This window comes from Eleutherodactylus coqui, chromosome 5 (genome assembly GCF_035609145.1).
Source record: "Eleutherodactylus coqui strain aEleCoq1 chromosome 5, aEleCoq1.hap1, whole genome shotgun sequence".
Lineage (NCBI taxonomy): Eukaryota > Metazoa > Chordata > Amphibia > Anura > Eleutherodactylidae > Eleutherodactylus > Eleutherodactylus coqui.
Window position 1 is genome coordinate 57,124,225 of NC_089841.1, and position 20,487 is coordinate 57,144,711.

At 43.6% G+C, this 20,487-nt stretch overlaps 1 protein-coding gene across 1 annotated transcript; it reads right to left on the reverse strand.

Moving 5' to 3' along the window:
* Positions 1–7,487: 7,487 nt before the first annotated feature.
* LIPG (lipase G, endothelial type) lies at positions 7,488–17,072 on the reverse strand. Its single transcript, XM_066602569.1, has 10 exons — positions 16,905–17,072; positions 14,625–14,818; positions 13,685–13,864; positions 12,811–12,922; positions 12,388–12,612; positions 11,992–12,234; positions 11,419–11,542; positions 11,103–11,315; positions 9,994–10,098; positions 7,488–8,727 (listed from the first exon to the last, which is right to left on the reverse strand). Exons 1-10 carry the CDS (start codon positions 16,996–16,998, stop codon positions 8,715–8,717), a joined length of 1,503 nt encoding a protein of 500 aa, XP_066458666.1. The 5' UTR covers positions 16,999–17,072; the 3' UTR covers positions 7,488–8,714.
* Positions 17,073–20,487: the final 3,415 nt, after the last annotated feature.

Genomic DNA, 20,487 nt, shown 5'->3' on the forward strand with positions numbered 1-20,487 from the left:
TTCCTGCTCCTGGCTCTTCCATCCTCCCCCCCTGCAAAGGGGACGACGTATATCGGCTCGGCGTGAAAACCGAGCTGATATACGTTCATGTGAATGCACCCTCAGGGTGCATTCCCACAAACGTATATCAGCTCGGTTTTCACGCCGAGCCGATATACGTCGTCCTCATGTGCAGGGGGGGGGAGAATGGAAGAGCCAGGAGCAGGAGCTGAGCTCCCGCCCCCTCTGCCTCCTCTCCGCCTCTCTGCACTATTTGCAATGGGGAGAGGCGGAATGAGGCAAATTCTCGGAACTTAGCCCCACCCCCTTCCTGCCTCCTTTCATTGCAAATAGTGCAGAGGGGCGGAGAGGGGGCGGGAGCTCAGTTCCTGCTCCTGGCTCTTCCATCCTCTCCCCCCTGCACATGAGGACGACGTATATCGGCTCGGCGTGAAAACCGAGCCAATATACGTTCATGGGAATGCACCCTAAAGCTCACAAAAAGCTTTGTAAATGATTGGAGCACTTTTGGGACGCTCACTTTGTAGTTTGTATTCTATGAACACTTATCTAAAAATATAACATTTTTAATTGTTGTATTCACTGATCAACACAGCTATATAAGGACTTGTTTTTTGGTTAAACTGTCTATTTTGGGATACATATGATGTACTATATAAAGTCATTTTTTTTCCTTCCAGGACAACCTTTAGTTATTCTTACAACCATTTTGGGGTATGCATGACTTTTTGATCACTTTTTTATTCCTTTTTTTGGGAGGCTGGATAAACAAAAGGAAACAGTAATTCTGACATTTTTTCACATTTTTAATAGAGTTCACCCTATGGAATGAATAAAATGATTATTTTAATTTTGATTCCGGTCACTACCGACACACACTACGATATTAAAGATGTGTATTTTTTACATTTTTAGACCATTTAGGCAACTTTTAAATAGTTTCTTTACCATTTTTTTTACTCCGTTCAATCATTCAATGAATCATTCAATCATTCTATAATCATTCAATTATATAATACACTGCAATACTTTTGCATTACACCTGTCAGTTAAAACAGCCAGGCATCCTATTAGAACCTGCCTTTAGCAGTAGGAGGTCAAAATGGCAGACCTGGGAGCATTTGTGTGGCCCCTGGTTGCCATAGAACCCCATCAACAACTTGTGATCATGTTGCTGGTTTGCCGATGGCTGATTGAGAGATCCCACTCCCTCTGTCAAACCACTTATACGTAGTGTTTGCGATTGACCGCAGCATCTATGGGGTTATATGACAGGGATCTCTCCAGCAAGGTACATACAGCATGACACTATTGAAATTAGTAGGGGCTGCTCTAGTTTTTTCAGGAAGAGTAGTAAGAGATTCCGCCATTTCCTTTGAATTTCTGGGTAGCTGTCAGTCACCTGATGGAAATACAAGACTATTTGCCTATGACTGTTATCATCAGGGAGTTGATATGATGTAGGCGGTTCTGTCAATACTGGATATGAGAAGAATACAGACTTGTGTTTCCATTAATCCTACTTCTGTAAATAAAAGTCCATGCCTTATATTCTGTTGTTAAATGATACAGCCACCTTTACAGCAATTGTTTCCATTCACTGATAGCAAGCAGGGATCTTAAAATGGTAAGGAAATGAAATATAAAGCATATTAGAAAATTGTGGAACTTTTAAAAACAGTTAATAGCCTCCGGGTATAGAGGAAATGGGGTGGACTCGGCTTCTACGTGATGGGAAGGTGATGTCCAAGGGCAGTGGTCCCCATTCTATGGCTGTATAACTATTGCTAAACTACAACTCTCAGCATGTCCTGACAGCCTGCAGGCGTATTATTACACCCAGAGAGCCACCAGCAGGAGACCACAGCGAGAACAAAGAACCACACAGAGCCTGATAACTAGGTAATACGCTCCCCAACCTGAACTAACACTAAACATTTACCTTGGCCGCAGTAACTAGGAATATGTTTGGAATGAAGATGGCTGAAGTGTACAGAACACATGGATGAATTCATAGCCGTCCAATGGTAAAACGCTGATTTATGGGCTCTTCTGATGTCTAATAGTGAAAAATTAATCATATGTTATAGGAAATTCCACCCAGTGTAGCTATTGCAGATCAACGGCTCCTCTTTACTGCAGTATGAGTGCGGAAAAAGTTGTCCAATATCAGTTCTATTCATATATACAGCAGGTGGCATCCCTTTGTACAACATACAGACATGATAATGATAATACGACATGTAATACTATAACTACCACCAATACTACACTAGACATACAGCTGCAATTAGGCCTGTAGAGAAGGAAGGGTCCACCAGCCTTTGGGTTCACCAACCTACCCCTGGCAGCAGCCAACTTGTTGTATAAGTAGTTAACATGCCAAGGGACAGACAACACAGTGCCTCATATTGGCACCACACAAGAATACCTATGGCATTTAAACCATGGCTTTGCCATGTGCATTGGCACTAGTCAACCCAAAAATATGTAGTAGGCAATTTCCATGAAACTAGGTGTTGGCATAACAACAGAGGTTCTATGCAGTCATATCAAAACATCCGTATGCATGACGTTACTAACTTTGCCCACAGGAGTGGAATAACATCACTTCTGCCAGCCGGCCTCCCGGTGCCAACTCTCATCCCAGACTTTTCTATCGCACTGTTCTTTCTTTGAACCCAGGCCAATGATTGCTCAATGTAACTTTTTGATAATTGCATGTTCCAAGGAACACTCCCCGACAGTAATCTCCTTAATCAAATCGGAAGGGTGTGAGATGGAACTGTTAGAAATGATGAAGAAGATTCCTGGACTCATTAATTCACTGTTAGGCCGGACTCACATGACCCGATCCGATTCCGGTTAATTTCACTAAAACCATAGAACAGATTTACTAAATGAATCAATTGCAAAACTAAGATCATGACATTGACTAGTCCGTTGTAGGGCATTCACCTTTTGGTTTTGGCTCTGCTCCAGTATTGCTATGGCCTTTATTTGGGATCATTGTCCGCCAGAACAGATCGACTTTATTAAATGTTCAGGTTGAAGTTTTGGCCTAATAAATCAGATGTTTTTGTGATTTTTGACTGTATGTGCCGCCATTCTTCCTTCTGTTTTAAAAGGCAAAATAGTTCTCTCCTCAGTCCCAGCAAAACCTCAAGCATTAATCAATGACTGAATTAAGGAGGCCACACATATAGGATGTTTTAGGCAGGTCTGCAAAAGTTGTAGACAGGTCAAAAAAAATGCTGCAAAGTGAAAAAAAAAAGCTTTCAAAAATATAAATGTTAAGATTTTATTTTTGTCAATGAACAAAATGCAAAGTGAATAAACAAAAGAGAAATCTCAATTAAATCAATATTTGAGGTGACCACTAGAAATGAGCGAGCCTCGCTCTTCTCGAGTAACTGCATTCTTGTCCGAGCGTGCTCGGAGGGGCGGCGGGGTATAGAGTGAGAGAGATCTCACTCTCTCCCCCCCCCCTCCCCCCGAGCACGCTCAGACAGGAATGCAGTTACTCGAAAAGAGCGAGGCTCGCTCGAGTAACTGACTTATCCGAGCGTGCTCGCTCATCTGTACTGACCACCCTTTTCTGAGAGCATCGGTGTGTGTTTTTTTGCACTCGCGAAAAGTATATTAAAATACTTCTGATGCACAGGCATATATACAATGCACATTTCGCTACATACGCTTGCGCTCATGTGAATACTCCCTAAGGGTGCATTCAGACGAACGTATATCAGCTGGGTTTTCACGCCCAGCCGATATACGGCGTCTCTCTCTGCAGGGGAGGAGGCTGGAAGAGCCAGGAGCAGTGCTCTGAGCTCCCGCCCCCTCTCTGCCTCCTCTCCGCCCCTCTGCACTATTTGCAATGACAGGAGGCGGAACAAGGGCGGGGCTAAGTTTCGGGAACTATTGAAAATAGTGCAGGGGGGTTCACACTTTGCTGCGTTTTTAAACTGCATGCATTGTTAAAAACTGCACACATTTTTAGAAACTGCATGTAGTTCTTAGCAATTTTTTTGCTGAAGTTCAAAAATACAGCAAAAGATGCCAAGTGTGATCGCAGTCTGCGTGCTAAAAACAAAACAAAAACAGCAAGTATATGTAGCATGACTAAATACATTAAATTTTTAATTATTAGAAGTTAAATAAGATGATGACTGATATCCAAAAGTTAGCCTGCTAAGAAAATGGGAAGTATGGGAGGTGTGTGGTGGTAGGGTGTGGATTAAGTGGTTAATACAGATTGTCGCACAGAAAGAAAAAAAATCCTTATAAAATGTTTAACCTTAAAAACATGATTTTTAACATTAGGTCATTTTCAGATGACACATTCCCTTTCTATGAGGGTTATGAACTCACTTTCGCCATATCGACCTTTAGCTCATTTTTAGTCAGGCGGTCTAGCAGAGTTCCCTCCACTTGAAGTCAGTCGAAGCTTATTTACCTTGGGGCTGAGAAGTGCAGACACGTGGATAGGAAGCATAGAGCGCTACCCCTCCACCCCTCTGCACTATTTGCAATGGGGAGAGGCGGAACGGGGGTGGGGATAATTCCCTGAACTTAGCCCCGCCCCTGTTCCGCCTCCTCTTATTGCAAATAGTGCAGAGGGGCGGAGAGGAGGCAGAGAGGGGGCGGGAGCTCAGTTCCTGCTCCTGGGCTCTTCCATCCTCCCCCCCCCCCCCACATGAGGACAACGTATATCGCCTCAGCGTGAAAACCGAGCCGATATACGTTCGTGTGAATGCACCCTTAGGCCTCTTTCACACGGCCGACAGCGATATCACAGTTGTGCTCCTGTGTTTTTTGTGCGACAGCACTGTTTTTTCTCGGCGATACCGCAATTTTCTCACGTTATTTTGGATGAGCTCTTATTTTCCCCGAAAATCAGCTCTGCCCTAATTTTTTGGTATTTTTGGATTGGGGGGTGGGGGGATTGAAATATAAGCCTACCCCGCAATAACCCCTAGCTGCATTACATAAAAAAACCAAAAAACAGTACATTACCTAGTAGGCACAGTCCAGGTCCTCCCACTGGTCTCCTTCGCTCTGATACACTTGCTTGCAATCCTCAGCACATTGTTCCCTGGTTACGGGGTTCATAAACACTGCTTCCAGGAAGCGCTGCATTGATTGGCTGAGCCGCGGGGCTTCAGAAACAATCAGAGCCAGCCGTTCCTGGAGGCGGGGTTTATGAACCACTATCTAATCATGAGATCGCACGATTTTATCGCTCGTGTGCAATCGGCCTTGGGCTGCATCCACATGGGCCATATCCATGGTGGGAATCCTGCAGTGTATCCTGTGCAAGCCATGTAGAAACCGCTGCGGAGTAGGATTCCACAGCATGTCTGTTTATGCAATAGGATTCAGACCCTGCAATATAAGGGTTGAATGTCTCAGCTGTTCTGCAAGGGAAAATATGGCAAAATCGGCACTATTTAGGTGTGGCTTTGGCCACCATGGATTGCTTGCAGCGACTCTGCCATGTGGGAAAGCAGCCATGCAGTCTAAGCTCCTGTGAGCAGAGCCCTCACATCCAGTGGTGAAAACCCTTATCAGTTTAATACTGTATATTAGGTCTTATTTTGTGCAAGTTCCCACCAACTGGTAAAGTGCTATAATGCTGGTGCTATAAAAAGATTACCAAGAAAAAGCAGATATCTAAAGGCCCATTTACACGCAACAAATTAACGCTAATTTGATCATTGCGTGTAAATGGGCCTGAATAGCAGATGGTACACCAAAGATGAAAACAAGGATCTGACCAACAGGATTTAACCTTTCCCCTGTGGATAGGAGACCCTTATCTACCCATTGACATAACTAGAGAGATCAACACTAATAGCCAATTTGATTAAGCTTGTAAATGGTCAGTAGTCCACACATGGTTTCCACCAGACCTATTGTAGACGGTAGAAGTCACACGAAGATTTTTTAATGTGTCCGATTGCTAAAAGAATCATAACATATGATGCTGCACTTTGTAGAGTTACAATAGTCCTCATGCCCTTTACCCCAGACATATTGGAGTCTGTAGAGAACAAGTGCAAACATTTTGGATTGCTGTAATCCAGCCAGCTGCCAAAAAGTTGGACATAGGTGTCCATGGTCAGAGGGCAGAGTTCTACAGTAGATAGACAAACAAGTGTTATCGATTAGGCACCATGCCACCCAGATTTAGAGTCATTAGCTGACAGGTTAGGACACGACTTCACATCCAATGACCTTTGGATTTCACCATTATGGACGCCACCTAATATCAGATTTGCTGCAGTTCATAGGGTTGTAGGGATCTCTACAGAAAAGCTGTATGACTAGGGCCTTATTCACATAAGATTTTTCGTGGTCATTTTGCTGCGACAAAATATCTGCCAAAAATCACAACCATCTGAGGCTTTGGATGTCAACGCATTCATTCAAATGGACGATTTTCCAGCCACAGAAAAATCAGCTGGCTGTAAAATAGGCACTTATTTTGTATAGCACCAACTTATTCTGCAGCGCTTTCAGGTAATTTGTTTATTCCCCCACCCCCAGCAAGCTGGGTACTCATTTTCCTGACCTTGGAAGGCCGAATCAACCTTGAGCCAGCTCTCATGAGCGAGAGCTTTGGACTGCAGTCTGCTGCCTTAACGCTCTGCACCACACGAGGCCCTTAAGGCCCTTAAGATAGCACATATGCGGCAGATTCTGGCAGCTGCTTTTACATATGGCAGGTTTTGTCCTATCTTTTTGACCGTGAGCAGCCAGCAACTTCCATAGAAGCCTATGGGAGCTGCCGGCAGAGGGAGTTTATCACCAGTAAACTATCTCCCCCAGCTGATGGAGTTGTAGGCTGTGGTGTATATATGCTGCACCCGGCTATGTGAATGGGCAAGAAAACCACGTGATTTAACAGCGACCCTCATTCATACGATTTTCAGCTAAGATGCGAGTGGCCAAAAAAGTCACAACACCTGTGTGACTAAAGCCTGAAAGCAGAAAGATCTCTACTTTTCCCCATTATGGAGATTAGTAAAGGCATATGGTGTGACTTGTGTAGAATATCCCCATCTGACAGGAGTCTACACAACAAGCCACATGGAGGCCAAAACCTATCAAAACTTCATATTCTGAGGTTGCGGTCTTGGTTGATAGGGGACCCAGGTTCCATTTTTAACTAAGAGGCCTCTATATGCTTCTCAAAAGCAAAAAGTTTTATTTGCCGTTGTCAGGCATATACCCAGCAAATAGAAGTTTGGGCTAATCCACTACTCCCATATAACAGATATTGGGCTGTTTGTGCTGCCACCTGTTGCCCAGCAGTTAGCAAACCTAGCCTGGGGCATTTGTGCCTTATAGATGTGCAACCAGGGGTAAGTCCACCCACCTTTCATCTACCTACTGCATCAAGGATAGCTTCCTACAAAGAAATTCCTAAGCTGTGCCAAAAATAAGCTATGAGACTTGTAACTAAAGTTATATTTATTTTAAATAGTCAAAATATGACATTAATACACATACAAGATCTGAATAAATAAAACAGCATAGTCAAATGCAGCAAAAAGTCATTTACACAAATTTCATAAATTATATTTGATGGAGGTTGGAGATGACTGTACATTAACTGAGGTGGAATGGGTATAGGCAGCAATGTGTATGTACAACGTATATACAGGTATTTACAACATGTGCAATATGGACAGTGACAAGAAACCCTTCGCTCATGGTACATCCCAAGGTACATGACACCTTGATCATTGATAAGCATCATGGGACTAAACTTGCCTTCCAGGACCATGGGCTACCCAGACCTGTCAAGTCATCACCTTAGACTTGTACTACCTCGAACTTTGGAATTAGAGCACCATGCTGCTCAGCTCTATGTCGAATACTCTAAACAGATGACAGTCCGTAATAAAGTTAAAAGCGCTCAATTCATACTCTGAATGGAGGACAAACCAAGAGGACAATGTCATCTGATCAGCACCAACAATGGATACCAAGACACAATGATGTCATCAAGGATGCAATATAGATTATGGAAATGCCTAGGGAAGAAATGGCTTCTTGGAGTCCATCTTGAAACAGTTATTGCATGAACCATTAACCATATGAGGGGGAAAGAGAAAGAAGCCCAGTAGATTGAGCACAATGTGGTGGCGCTACTACAGTATAAAATACTGACAACTGGATCTTCTGTGTACAAATTTTAATAACCAAAACCATTATAAATAAAAATGACAGTCACAGTCTTTGCCATAGCTCAGTGTATAAAAAACAATATAAATATATAGATGTCTAGATTGAGATTTACAAAAAGTGAGGGATGGGGTAATCGTATGACGAATTAAGGTGGGGCCTCATTAGTAGCAGGTTTGTAACATACAGTAACAGCAGCAGATTATTATAATCTCATTAATGCAAAATGGACTTTCATGAAAAACTTCCTTCTTCGCAACAGTTCATATACAGGGGTAGGAGGAATGTAAACGTCTTTAAAGTCTCCATGAAAGGACCATAGTGAAGAAAGACCCCAGTAGTATGCCAATGACTGCATTGTCCAATGTCAATTCATTAAAGGATCCATGACTTAAATAAAATAAGCAGCATAGTTTTCAGTGCTTCATAGACAGACGTCTTGTTGCTGAGTTCGCTTGGTTGTAGCGTCTTCCAACAGTATGATTTAATAAGTGCAGAACCCATGTGATGGATGAGTGATGTTATAAGGTCACCCTGGTAGGGAAATGAATAGGTTAAGTAATGGTTTCAGGTTAGACGTTTGGCCCAACAATAGGACCTTTGGGAATTTATGAGAGCCTCCATACATCATTAAATCACATGTGTTCTTTTGGCTCTTTAAAAGGGATTCTATCACAAGGTTCATGAAATTCGGCTGAGCCAAGTCGTGGAGGCGGGCTATGCTGGCTTCTCCCTCCCTTGTGTATTGAGAGCCGTCATTCTGCATGTAGGGAGAATCCTAGAATGGTAGAGTTGGAAGGGACCTCCAGGGTCATGGTCTCCAACCCCCTGCTCAGTGCAGGATTCACTAAATCATCCCAGACAGATGTCTGTCCAGCCTTTGTTTGAACACTTCCATTGGAGAACTCACCACCTCCCGTGCTAACCTGTTCCACTCAATCACCCTCACTGTCAGAAAGTTATCTAATATCTATTCTGTGTCTCCTCCCTTTCAGTTTCATCCCATTGCTTCTAGTCTTTCCTTGTACAAATGAGAATAGGGCTGATCCCTGCAGTGTGACAGCCCTTCAGATATTTGTAGATCACTATCAAGTCTCTTCTCTGCAAGCTAAACATTCTCAGATTTTTTAACCATTCATAGGACATGATTTGCAGACCGCTCACCATCTTGGTAACTCTTCTCTGAACTTGCTCCAGTTTGTCTTTTTGTTAAGGTGGGGTGTCCAGAACTAGACACAGTATTCCAGATGAGATCTGACTAAGGAAGAGTAGAGGGGGATAATGACCTCACGTGATCTAGACTCTATGCTTCTCTTAATACATCCCAGAGTTGTGTTTGCCTTTTGGCTGCTGCATCACACTGTTGACTCATATTCAGTCTATGATCTATTAGTATACCCAAGTCTTTCACATGTGGTGCTGCTTAGCCCAATTCCTCCCATTCTATATGTGCTTTTTTTCATTTTTCTTGCCCAGATGAAGGACTTTGCATCGCTCTTTGTTAAATACCATTCTTAGTTGCCACCCACTGTTCAAGCTTTTCTAGATACTTTTGAATACTCTTCCCTAGTGTTAGCTATCCCTCCTAGCATTGTGTAATCAGCAAATTTAATCAGTTTCCCATCAATTCCCTCCTCCAGATCATTTATAAAAATGTTAAACACTGGGCTCCCCGACCCGGAGTTTAGTAGGGAGACAAACTTCATGAACATGGTGACAGAATCCCTTTGGGAAACTGTTGCAGATCTCTTAAAGGAGGGGGGGGGGGGGGGGGAAATGTATCCATTGCTAGATTCTTACCGTTTCCGGCTCTTTACTTCCCAGCCATCTCTGCATTTTTCAAACACTAGTTCACCACCAGGAGCTATACCACTTTCATGTAAATCTTTCAGACAGAATGTAAACCTACCGAGGGAGTGTTAAAAAGTTGGTTTAGTCCGAGACAGCAAAGATTGATGTTTATCAACTTTTACTCTATTGGGTGGATTCAGTCTAGACGCTTAGATTGAAGTGTATTTGATCAGCTATTGGTGCCAAATAAACCATGTTAGGTTTTGTAGGAAACCCATAGAGGCCATTCATGGCTTGTTAAAGTGATCCTGTGCTTTTGGGATGAAATTCTGCCCTGGAACAGGGAGAGAGTAGAGTATATTACCTGCAGCTGTTCTTGTCTCCTACCCCGCCCATCCACTGTTTCAAAGTCACCATTTAAGCTGTTCAAGAGTGATGCAGCAATTTTCTAACTACCTAATGCACTGCTACAGTTGGCCAATGTGGATTATGTAAGCAACTCTAGCCAATCAGTGAGCAGGCAAAGTGCATTGTAGTCTACCAGTACACTGTGGGGTATTAGTTAGTCTGAAGATTGCATTTGCCATTGTGATTGTCAAGTACAGGAGACAGAATGGTGAATCTAAGGGATGGCAGAACTGCCTGTAATATAGGTCCTCAGATCCCGAGACAGAACTTTATCCTAAGACAGGAAGCTCGCTTTAAGGGCCTCTAGCTCTTAACCCTTGAAGGGAACAATTCAAATAAGCTTAGCAAGATCTATTGGGAAGTGTTATGTCGACTGAGCAAATGTATCAAGTCACGTTTCCATGGCCAATTCCATACCAGTGGGTTATGTTTAGTTGTAACCATTTATCTGCTAAGCCTTAGATGACTGTAGGCACCACTAAGATGTGTGTTGTCAAGACTGCTCCTTTTCAAAGTTGACCTAATGATCAGCCAGTTGCTATAGTGTCACTTTTAATATCCATCCCCTGATCATTTTTTGTGGAGGGGACGTTTAATACATTGTACCAACTTATATCCGTGAGCCAGATCTACCTGAACAACTATTCTTTATAGATAGTAGTCTAGTCAAGACCAGCTCCACCAGTCTCAGACTGGACCAAGATACTCACTTCTGCTGGGTTTCTCCTGACTTCACACGGATGCGACGGACATGTAGTTCTTTTTCTTTGTTCTGGGCTGGAAACCAATAACTGGAGCTCCAGAAACTGAACCATGATTGCTTAGTCCCTTCCCAATTCAGCTTGATGCTCAGGAGATCACCAATATCCTCTTCGCTGTATACCAGGAAAGTGTTGGTGAGGTTGAATCCGATCTCCTCAGGTCTGGAAAAAAAAATAAAAAATTATAACTAAGTTGAAGTGGGACCAAAGGATGGAGCTGGGGTATGCCAACACAAGTCATCATGCATATCCAGTGAATACTTACACATTTAAAGACAGAGGGATAGAATCGTTTGTAGTTCCAACTAGGGTGACTGAGAAAGTGGGTTCAGTAGTCTCTTGCTCATCCATGTAGTTAAAGATATGCATTTTGAGCTGGTAGTGGTAAACTGAAAAAGACAATTCCACAGTAGAGGTCAGGGTCAGGCAACATAACCAGAAAATCAAGTTAGCTAAAATGGAATAAAGAGTCTGCTTTTAAAGTATACCCATTACCCTCAAGACCGCTGTACTCTTTATAACCATCCTTTCCCCATGTCATCTACAGTGTTGTCAGGCTCATGGTAGTGCAAAGACGTAGTATTCTCCTGAACTATTGCATAGCTACCCATCTGCTAGACAATAACCTCCTAATTGTGCAAGCATGAGTCAAACTGCACCCATACTACAGATTGCATGGAAAGCAAGAAGCTAAAATGCCTCCAGTCCAAAGATAGTTCCCTTTCCTGGTATTAGAAGAACCAGAGTTTCGGATGTAGTTCTTGTAGACTGTATATACTTTGGAGATCTGGCCCACTAATCTTTGTTTTCCACCTATCCAGTATGGTCTCGGTCTTACCTTTGTATGGCATCTGTGCTCGGGTCTTCAAGTACATTTTGCTGTTTCTTTTACTGGTGCTTTTCTTGGCATTATAACCAATGGCATTACATCTGTTCTTGCGACAGCTCAGGCAAATTCCTTTCTTGAAGCGACCGGAGTCCGTGCATTGGAAGGCGAAGCTCTCCTTGTCTTTGTTAATGAGAGAATCCACAAACAGATGCACTGAGCGCTCGTGTTCGCACTTTACAGCTTCACCAAAGTCTGATTAAGGGAATATCACAGTATCAGTATCCACAAAGTCTTAGAGCAAATCCACTAGTCTAGCAGTTCTATTCTTGTATATAGGAGCAGGCAGCTTAGTTCTATACAGCTATTCTGCTGTGAGACATTGTATCAACTACTGTATTTACTTACTTCCATATGCTAGTGCCCCAAGAACATCTGACAAGCCACATCCTGGTTGGTAATCACCACCATTGGGATATATGTCAATATGACCAATGGGCATCTTGATGCCAATACTAACTCCTAATGCCTCTCTGGTGTAAGTATGAAGAACATCTACAAATTCAGCATCATCTGGTGAGAGACGTTTGTGAGCAGCTACGTCTTCAAACATTGGGCCAGCTGGATCCAAACCTGGAACACAAGTTGAGGAAGCGTTAACATGCCTAATAGTTGACCTTTTTTGGTCACCAAAACCTCATAAGCTCTTGTGATATTTAGCAGATGCAATGCTTGTATTATTGGCCAATCAAGATTAATGGGCATAAGACAATCTAGATGTCAGAGGTAAGAGCTGAACACTGAGGGTTTGAGAGTTCTAACCTTACATACCTGTAATGCGTGCAAGTGTTCCTGTGACATGATTTCCTGCAAAGCCAGCAACATGTGCACCAAGACTGTAGCCAATAAGATGGACGTTTTTAAGGGACATATTCCCCTTCTCCTGTAAGGCAATAGTAAGGAACATTAAGTTCTATGCAAGATAGAGACCTTAGTCATGTTAGAGGATCAAGTCTAGAATTATTCAATTAAAGGAGCTGTATAAGAATGGCAAGTTATCCCCTCTCCACAGGACAGGGGATAACTTCCAGATCACTGGGGGTGGGGAGGAACCTACAGTGACCGGCAGATGGGGACATGGGACCTCTGTTAGACATGTTTGGGGGTCTCAGTGGTGAGACCCAATGATCAGTAAGTTGCCCCCTATTCTGTGGATAGGGATAACTAGTAATTCTGGTATAACACTTAAGATTTGAAGGCAATGCCATGTCATATACAAAAGGAAGGTACAGTGGTAGCAGTCAGATTCTTTGTAAAGAACAGTTGGGTTGACTTGCATGTTAGTTGACCTTCTAGTGTTTTTTGCTGCAGACAGGGACAAGATGGTACTACAGGCCAAGTCCCATTCATGTCAAAAGGACTATATTGGGCCAGGTTGGTACTGCAGGCTACTACACAATATACAGAACTGTCAGCTTCCAGCAGCAGAACAGCTAGAAGTGGGATAACCCCCTTTAAGAATTTGGTAAATGTGAAATTCTTGATGCACTCAGCTCCACTTTTGCTCAATAGTTTACATATTAATACAGGTCTATGGCTGCAACATGCATTTACAACAGACAACTGACCATAACTGTATAACAGTCCATATGAACAGACTCTAGAATTTCAGATACCACCATGTATAAATATGACACATTCTCACCTGTAACCAGTCTATTAGAACAGCAGTTTCCCTTCCAACCAACTTTGTGTTATTAACAGCATCAGGGTAAAGTTGATGAGCAAGAGACATCCAGTCAACGACTATGATGTTGGCATGCGGCTCCCTCTGCTGAAGAGCCTCCACCAGTTTATGCAGCCAACTCTCGAATAGTCCAGACATCTGAAGATAAGGAATAGAGGTTTAGCAATACAACAACATATGCCAAGTGTCTTCTGGAAAGCTTAATTCACTTGGGATCCAGATTTCACTATAGCTTCACCAGTTGCTTTACCCTATGACACGATTCCCCAGTTTTCCTTCTTGGTCTAAGCTGTAGCTTCCGCTCAGTGAAGACTACATATATCCCCAAGATACACATCATTAAAGCTTACATGCTATAGTGCCCCTCACCTGCTCAGAGAGCTGCAGGTGGATGCTGCTGGTCACATGGTGTTCCCATGTCACCATTTGCCCTCACATCTCTGCCTATAGATGCACATATGCTCCTGTCCCCTGCATTAATCCTCAGCTAACACCTGCTATATTAGCCATCCTTCACCATTGTGTGTGCCCAAGCAATTGGTCTCCTTACCATTGCGACAAAGCCCTAGTTTAGTGTATTCCTAGTTTTACCTATCCCAACTTCTGGCTCCCCTTTTCTGGACTCTGCTACTAATTCCTACCCACCCTGACCTTTGCCCCCCCCCCCCCTTTACACACTTGTGCCAAAATCCCTAACTTCTGCTTATTTCCTGACCAACTAGGTAACATGCCTCGACCCAGTGCAACGTCAGCAGCCACACAGTTGTGACTACAAATGCGTGCAAGCTAGAATTCCCCAGGTTCTACCACCTCAGATAGCCCACAGCCAAATTGATGTGTGGCAAGGCGGATCCATATCCATCTGCCTGACAATACAGTAGGTATCTAGAGAACATACCGTCCACCCATGGATGACAATGAAAGTCTTTGCTGATGAGTTGTAGTGACAGTTCTGCAGGCACTCGTCCTGTTCTGGGTCCAAGAAACAGCCCTCATCGGGATTGTTAGAGAAGCGGGCATTGAACTGTATTTGAGGTCTTTTAGGAGTCAAGTCTTCATCTGCACCTTCCAATAAGATAGTAATTGTGTCCTCTGCAATAAAGACATTAAAGTTGCTAGAGCCAAGAAACAATGCACTAGTCATCTGAGCTTCAGGAGTAAAAGTAACCAGTTTTCTCCATCTTCCTATAAAAGCTTGTTAATGACTGGTTACAAAAGGAGGTCAATTAACTCATATGGATCTTGTATACACATGACTTCTATTGTTTTGTTATAGAAGTACAGAACAACTCACCAAGTTTAAGATCACATCAAGAAGCGATTAACAAGAGTGCATCTACTGCCCTCATAGGTAGAATATAGATACTGCACTCCTGTATACATAAGCCATAGTTCTAGCTGCAGGCATATAGAATGCTTATTACATCACTAACACACCCAGACAGAAACCAATCCTATGAGAGAACTGGATGACCCACTTGTCATAGTAGTCATGTGACTTAACCAGTGTCGTCATTTAGGCACATTAAATACACTTACAAGAATCTTAATGTAACCACAAATATACACATAAAGTGTCACTGGACAACCGCTTACCCCTCACCCTTTTCCTACCAGCTGCTATTTAATTCTTGTCAACCGAGTGGTTAATTAACTTCAGAATAGCTAATTACCCCTAACAGACATGCCCTCCCTATCATCATCTACCAGCATCTATTTTGTGGCGCACGAGTTACAGGTGCACAGAACAAATCGCTCTTTTGTTGCGGGTGTCCCACAGATGTCTCATGCAAACGCAGTGTGCATCCAAAAATGACAGTGAAAGCTTCAATTCTCTGGAGCTTACTCTACACCAGATTGGTCTCAGATGTCTGGGCCACCACCATGCGGGTTAATCTCCTAGTCTCATTGTTTCCTCCAACTCCCTTCTGAGCACAATTAGCACCAACATGTCATGATTTCAGTACTATTAGATATCTGACAGTGGAGAAACTGCAGATAGAAAGACATACAATCAGAAAGATTAACCTAATGCTATACATCAATACTAAGGTCCTAAATTAAAACCATAGCATATTTGAATAGGAAGGCATGGATACGTGAGCCTATGAACATGGATTTCAATTTTCTGTTGTGGCCCCTGTAAGAATGAAACCCAATTGCAAAGTTGAAGTGTAGCATGTGAGAAACCCACTTTGTGCATTTCTCCAAGTCCTATGGAAGCACTGCTGTGACTGAAGTAAGGAAAGTGTACGCAATGCGACCTCCTGCTACATGTATAGAATCATTCAACAGTGCATGGCTGACGACATCATTTTGGGACTACATTAATGAACGGCAGAGCACCACTTTAGTGGAGATACAGTGCAAATTACTACTAAGTGTACAACCCAGTCAGAAGACAATGCAGGTTGGAGTTCGGCACGATCACCTTGTTACACCATTGTTCATTTCAGAACCGTACCTGAGTCTCCTGCAGACCATGGTGGATGACTTCCTAGAGGATCAGCCCCTATTGTAGCAGAAGGAGGCCACTTAAGTACTTCAGTCTTAGCAGTGGCCTCACAAGTCAGAGACACAAAGCTATGCTTCAACTTTGCAGTTGGATTTTACTCTTCCTCAGGAGCCACAACACAATTGAAATCAATGTTCCAGGTGCACCACACTATTGTTTCAATATAGGACACCAGTATTGAAATGTAGCATTGGATATGGCTTTCTCATTCCCCTCCACCCCCCACTAACAGACATACAGGGTAAGTGTAATAGAGATCTATCACTAAGTGTCCCATCCATTATAGGACAATGCAAACAGAAGTCCAATAATAAGCTACAGAAATAAACCCTACTCACAATACAAGTTGTAACTAACCTTGCCATGGTATACACTAATATAATGCATATACACCATGGTACAGCAAGTTTTAATCGTTACTACAAAGCATATCTCTCAGGTAATGAACACCACACCTCAATACTAGTAGCAATTAATCCCTCCCATTAACCAAATGTAAGTGGCTGATAACATAAAACACTAGTGGCTCACACTTTAAGACACATGTACAACCCCAGCACAGAGGGAAGACTATACAGCCACGTGTACTGCTTGCTCCCCATTCATGTTCTCTATAGGGGGTCATTAGAACAGCCCAATTAGTAAATCCAAGAAGCTGCTCACCTTTCAGTAGCCCTTCCTCAGACAGCACTGAGGCTTCTCCAGTTGGCACTGCCAGCAGCAGGCACATCCATACCAAACCATAGAAGCGTTGCATAGCCGCTGCCAGCAGGGTGGGCTGATGGATAGAACACACTGATACAATGTATCCAGCTGCCGGCCGTTAATACTCTGGCGCCGGTCACATGATCCATCGGCAGATCGCGGCTGGTTATATAGTATGCCGATGCTGCGCGCTGATTGGTCACACCTCTCACACGCCCATCAGAAAGGGTGTAGGAGAGAATGAATGGGAACTACACCTCCAGCAGCGGCCACGCAACGCGGTCTGTCTGCTGACTTTCTTTCCAGTGTGACATTACACATCAGATGTCCAGGGAGGGATACATTATGTCGGGGATCGTATACAGTTTACATGTAGAACCCATTGAGCCACTGCAATTCTGCAGCCTTCAGAGCTGAACTCTCTCTGCATCCAGTTTCAGTCCACTAGAGTGCTGGGAGTTGTGCCTGATTCTCTCTAGCAGAACTCACATGGAAAAAAGAACCTATTGTTTTCAATCGGTCTATTTACATGTGTGATTTACCTCTGGCAGTGGTGTCGCAAGACAGAAAAATGGGAGAATGCAGAAAACTCACCCATTATGTGATACAGGGAAAATCTGAACGACACTTTTTTTTAGTTTCCACGTCCTTTCTGCATTGGAATTCTGCATGTGGATTTTGCCCATATAGGGGTCTTTCACACAGGTGGAATTTTCCATATTACACACCACAAGTCACGGTAGATTTCGCACCAAAATCCGTATAACTCCGTGTGAATTTTGCAGCAGAATGAAAATGGCTTAAATCAGCCTGCGATTCCACATTAAAATCCGCAGTTAGCCATACTGATTTTGATATGGAATTCCATCATGGCGAATTCTGCTGCGTCCTGGTAGAAATCTTCTGCTCCTCTGAAAGAGCTCTGACAGGGCAAATTCCGTGTGCGGATCCACGCCAAAAACAGAGGCAAAAAGCCGTGGATTTTGGGGCTTAAACAAATGAGTGTGTTTTTGTCCCATTATGCGGGCTTGAAGATCTCGACTGCATAACGGGATGAAACAAAACCACTGATTTCAATGGTTTCGTTTTCACTATCGAGATTTTCGTGCGTTAAAACTTTTTTTTTCCCAACTCACAAACACTAGCGCGGAGTTTGAATAGTAAAAAAAAAGTTTCCTGCTTTAGTGCGCTCTGTAGCGGCGAGCGTATTAGCGCATCCGCCGTTGCGTTTTTGCCCTTAATGTGTATGGGAAATATGGGGCAAGTCGTATCTTTTCTCTCGCGTAGTATTAATGTGCGAGAATCCTGCCAGTGAAAATAAAACCACTGAAATCAATAATTTGTTCCCATTTTGTGGCCGTGAGTTTTACGCCCGCCAAAGGGGACAAAATCTTGGTCGTCTGTTTAAGCCCTGAGGGCTTATTCACAGGAGCGAATAACGGTCGCAGTTTTCACGGCCAGGCGATATACACTACCATCTGAGCGGTCTTCCCCCTTCCCTTCCCCTCACCGTCTCTCTGCCTCTCCCCTTTCCTCCGGCTGTTTGCAATGGGAGGGGGTGGGACGGAGCTTAGCTCCACCCTCATCCCACCCCCTCCCATTGCAAACAGCTGGTGGGGAGGAGAGAGGCAGAGAGCCCAGTCCCACCCCCTCCCATTGCAAGCAGCCAGAGGAGAGGAGAGAGGCAGAGAGCCGGTGAGGGGGAAGGAAGGGGGAAGACAGCTCAGATGGTAACGTATATCAGACGGCCGTGAAATAGTTAAGGGGAAAACAAGGGGTTTTATTTATTTTAAATATTTTTTTAGCTTTTTTAAATACTTTTAAAACTTTTTTTTGTCCCACTAGGGGGCTTGAATTTCACCACACTTGATCATTCTTATAATACACTGCTATACTTCACTATAGCAGTGTATTATATTGCCTATGAAGCTCAGTCAGATGCTGAGCCTCATAGGCACAGTAGTCGGCAGATCTGTAGGCAATATTCAAGCCTCCGGGTGCCGTAGCAATCCATCGGGACCCTGCGATCATATCGTGGGGGTTCAATAGTTGCATCGTATACTGAATCCTGCATCGTTATACTAACACCTGCATAGAGCCACAACAGAACTGTCATAGTGGTGCATGAATGCTCTACTATACCGCCATATACCTCCCAGTCTATATAGAGGCATTTTCCATCAGACGCTATATGTACTGAAAGAGGCTCCCCCTGCGAGGCTGCACCGTCATAATGGACGCAAAGTTCTTATTTTATTCATTATTAATGTTACTGATGGTTGGAAATAAATCTGTTCCATGAGTCATAAAATTATCGGATCAGCCGAGAACTTTTTCTCTTCTGGTTATTGTTGCCATTACAGCTGCAACATGCAAATGGGATGACTAGTGAGAGCTGAGACGAACATTACGTGGTTGTGTGTAAGCCCCACAGCTGACAACCCCGTATCCCTGACCTCAGCAGTCCTCCTCCTGCCGCTGTACGTCACTCAGTCCTGGTCTGTCCTTCCAAAACTAAGCAGTCTCCGTTATTCATACAGCGCAGTTATGTTAACCCCAATATTCAATATGACGCCTTTTCCAGACGTACAGCCTGTAGGAGGGCCAGTACTACTCACTCCTGACCTCCCAAGTCCCTACCTGCAATACCCGCATGCCCTGCGTGTCCGATGTGTTGGACGTTGGCATGTGTTCATGTAGTAATGAGTCCGAAAAAAAACTGCATTCATTTGGTGCAATCTTTTAGGGTGCGGGCAGACGAGCGCATAAACGGCGCGTTTTTGCGACCAAACGTATATACGTGACCATCTGAGGCAATAATTTTGAATGTATTCGTTCACATGGGCGATTTTACGGCGCGTAAAAACGGCAATTCGAAAAAAAAATGGAACATATGCGACCGAAATACGCACCAATGCATATTCGATGGCCGAAAAGACCATTTGCAAAGTAGGAACAAACGAAAATACGCTTTCTAGCTCTGGTCGTGATCGGTGAAAAACGATCGCTCGGGCGATTATACGTTGCACTCGTGCGAACGTAAATACACCTACGCTCGTCTGCCCGCACCCTTAGCTAAATGATACGCAAGTATATACAATGAATGGCCACTTTATTAGTGACCCTCATCTAGTAGCGTGTTGGACCTCCTTTGGGCTTTGGAGTTGCAGCAGTCTGTCTTGGCGTAAATTCCATTAGGTGTTGAAACATTCTGCAGGAATATCGGCCCCTGCGGACAGGAAGCTTGTTGTAGTTGCCACAAATTAGATGGAGGTGCTGACATGTTCTGACCGGCTGACAGGAAGGGGTCATCGATTCATGCTGCTTGCGCTAAATTCTGACCTCCCATCAGCACTGGGCAACAGAAATCTGGATTCATCTGACCAGAATATGCTTTTCCACTGCTCAGTAGTACAATTTTTGCGCTCTTTTGCCAACTGGAGTCTCGCCGTTGTGTTTTTCTTAGATATGGTGTTGGAACTGGTCGTCTGCTGTTATAGTCCATCCGTGCTAAGGAACATACGAGTTCTGTATTTGGACA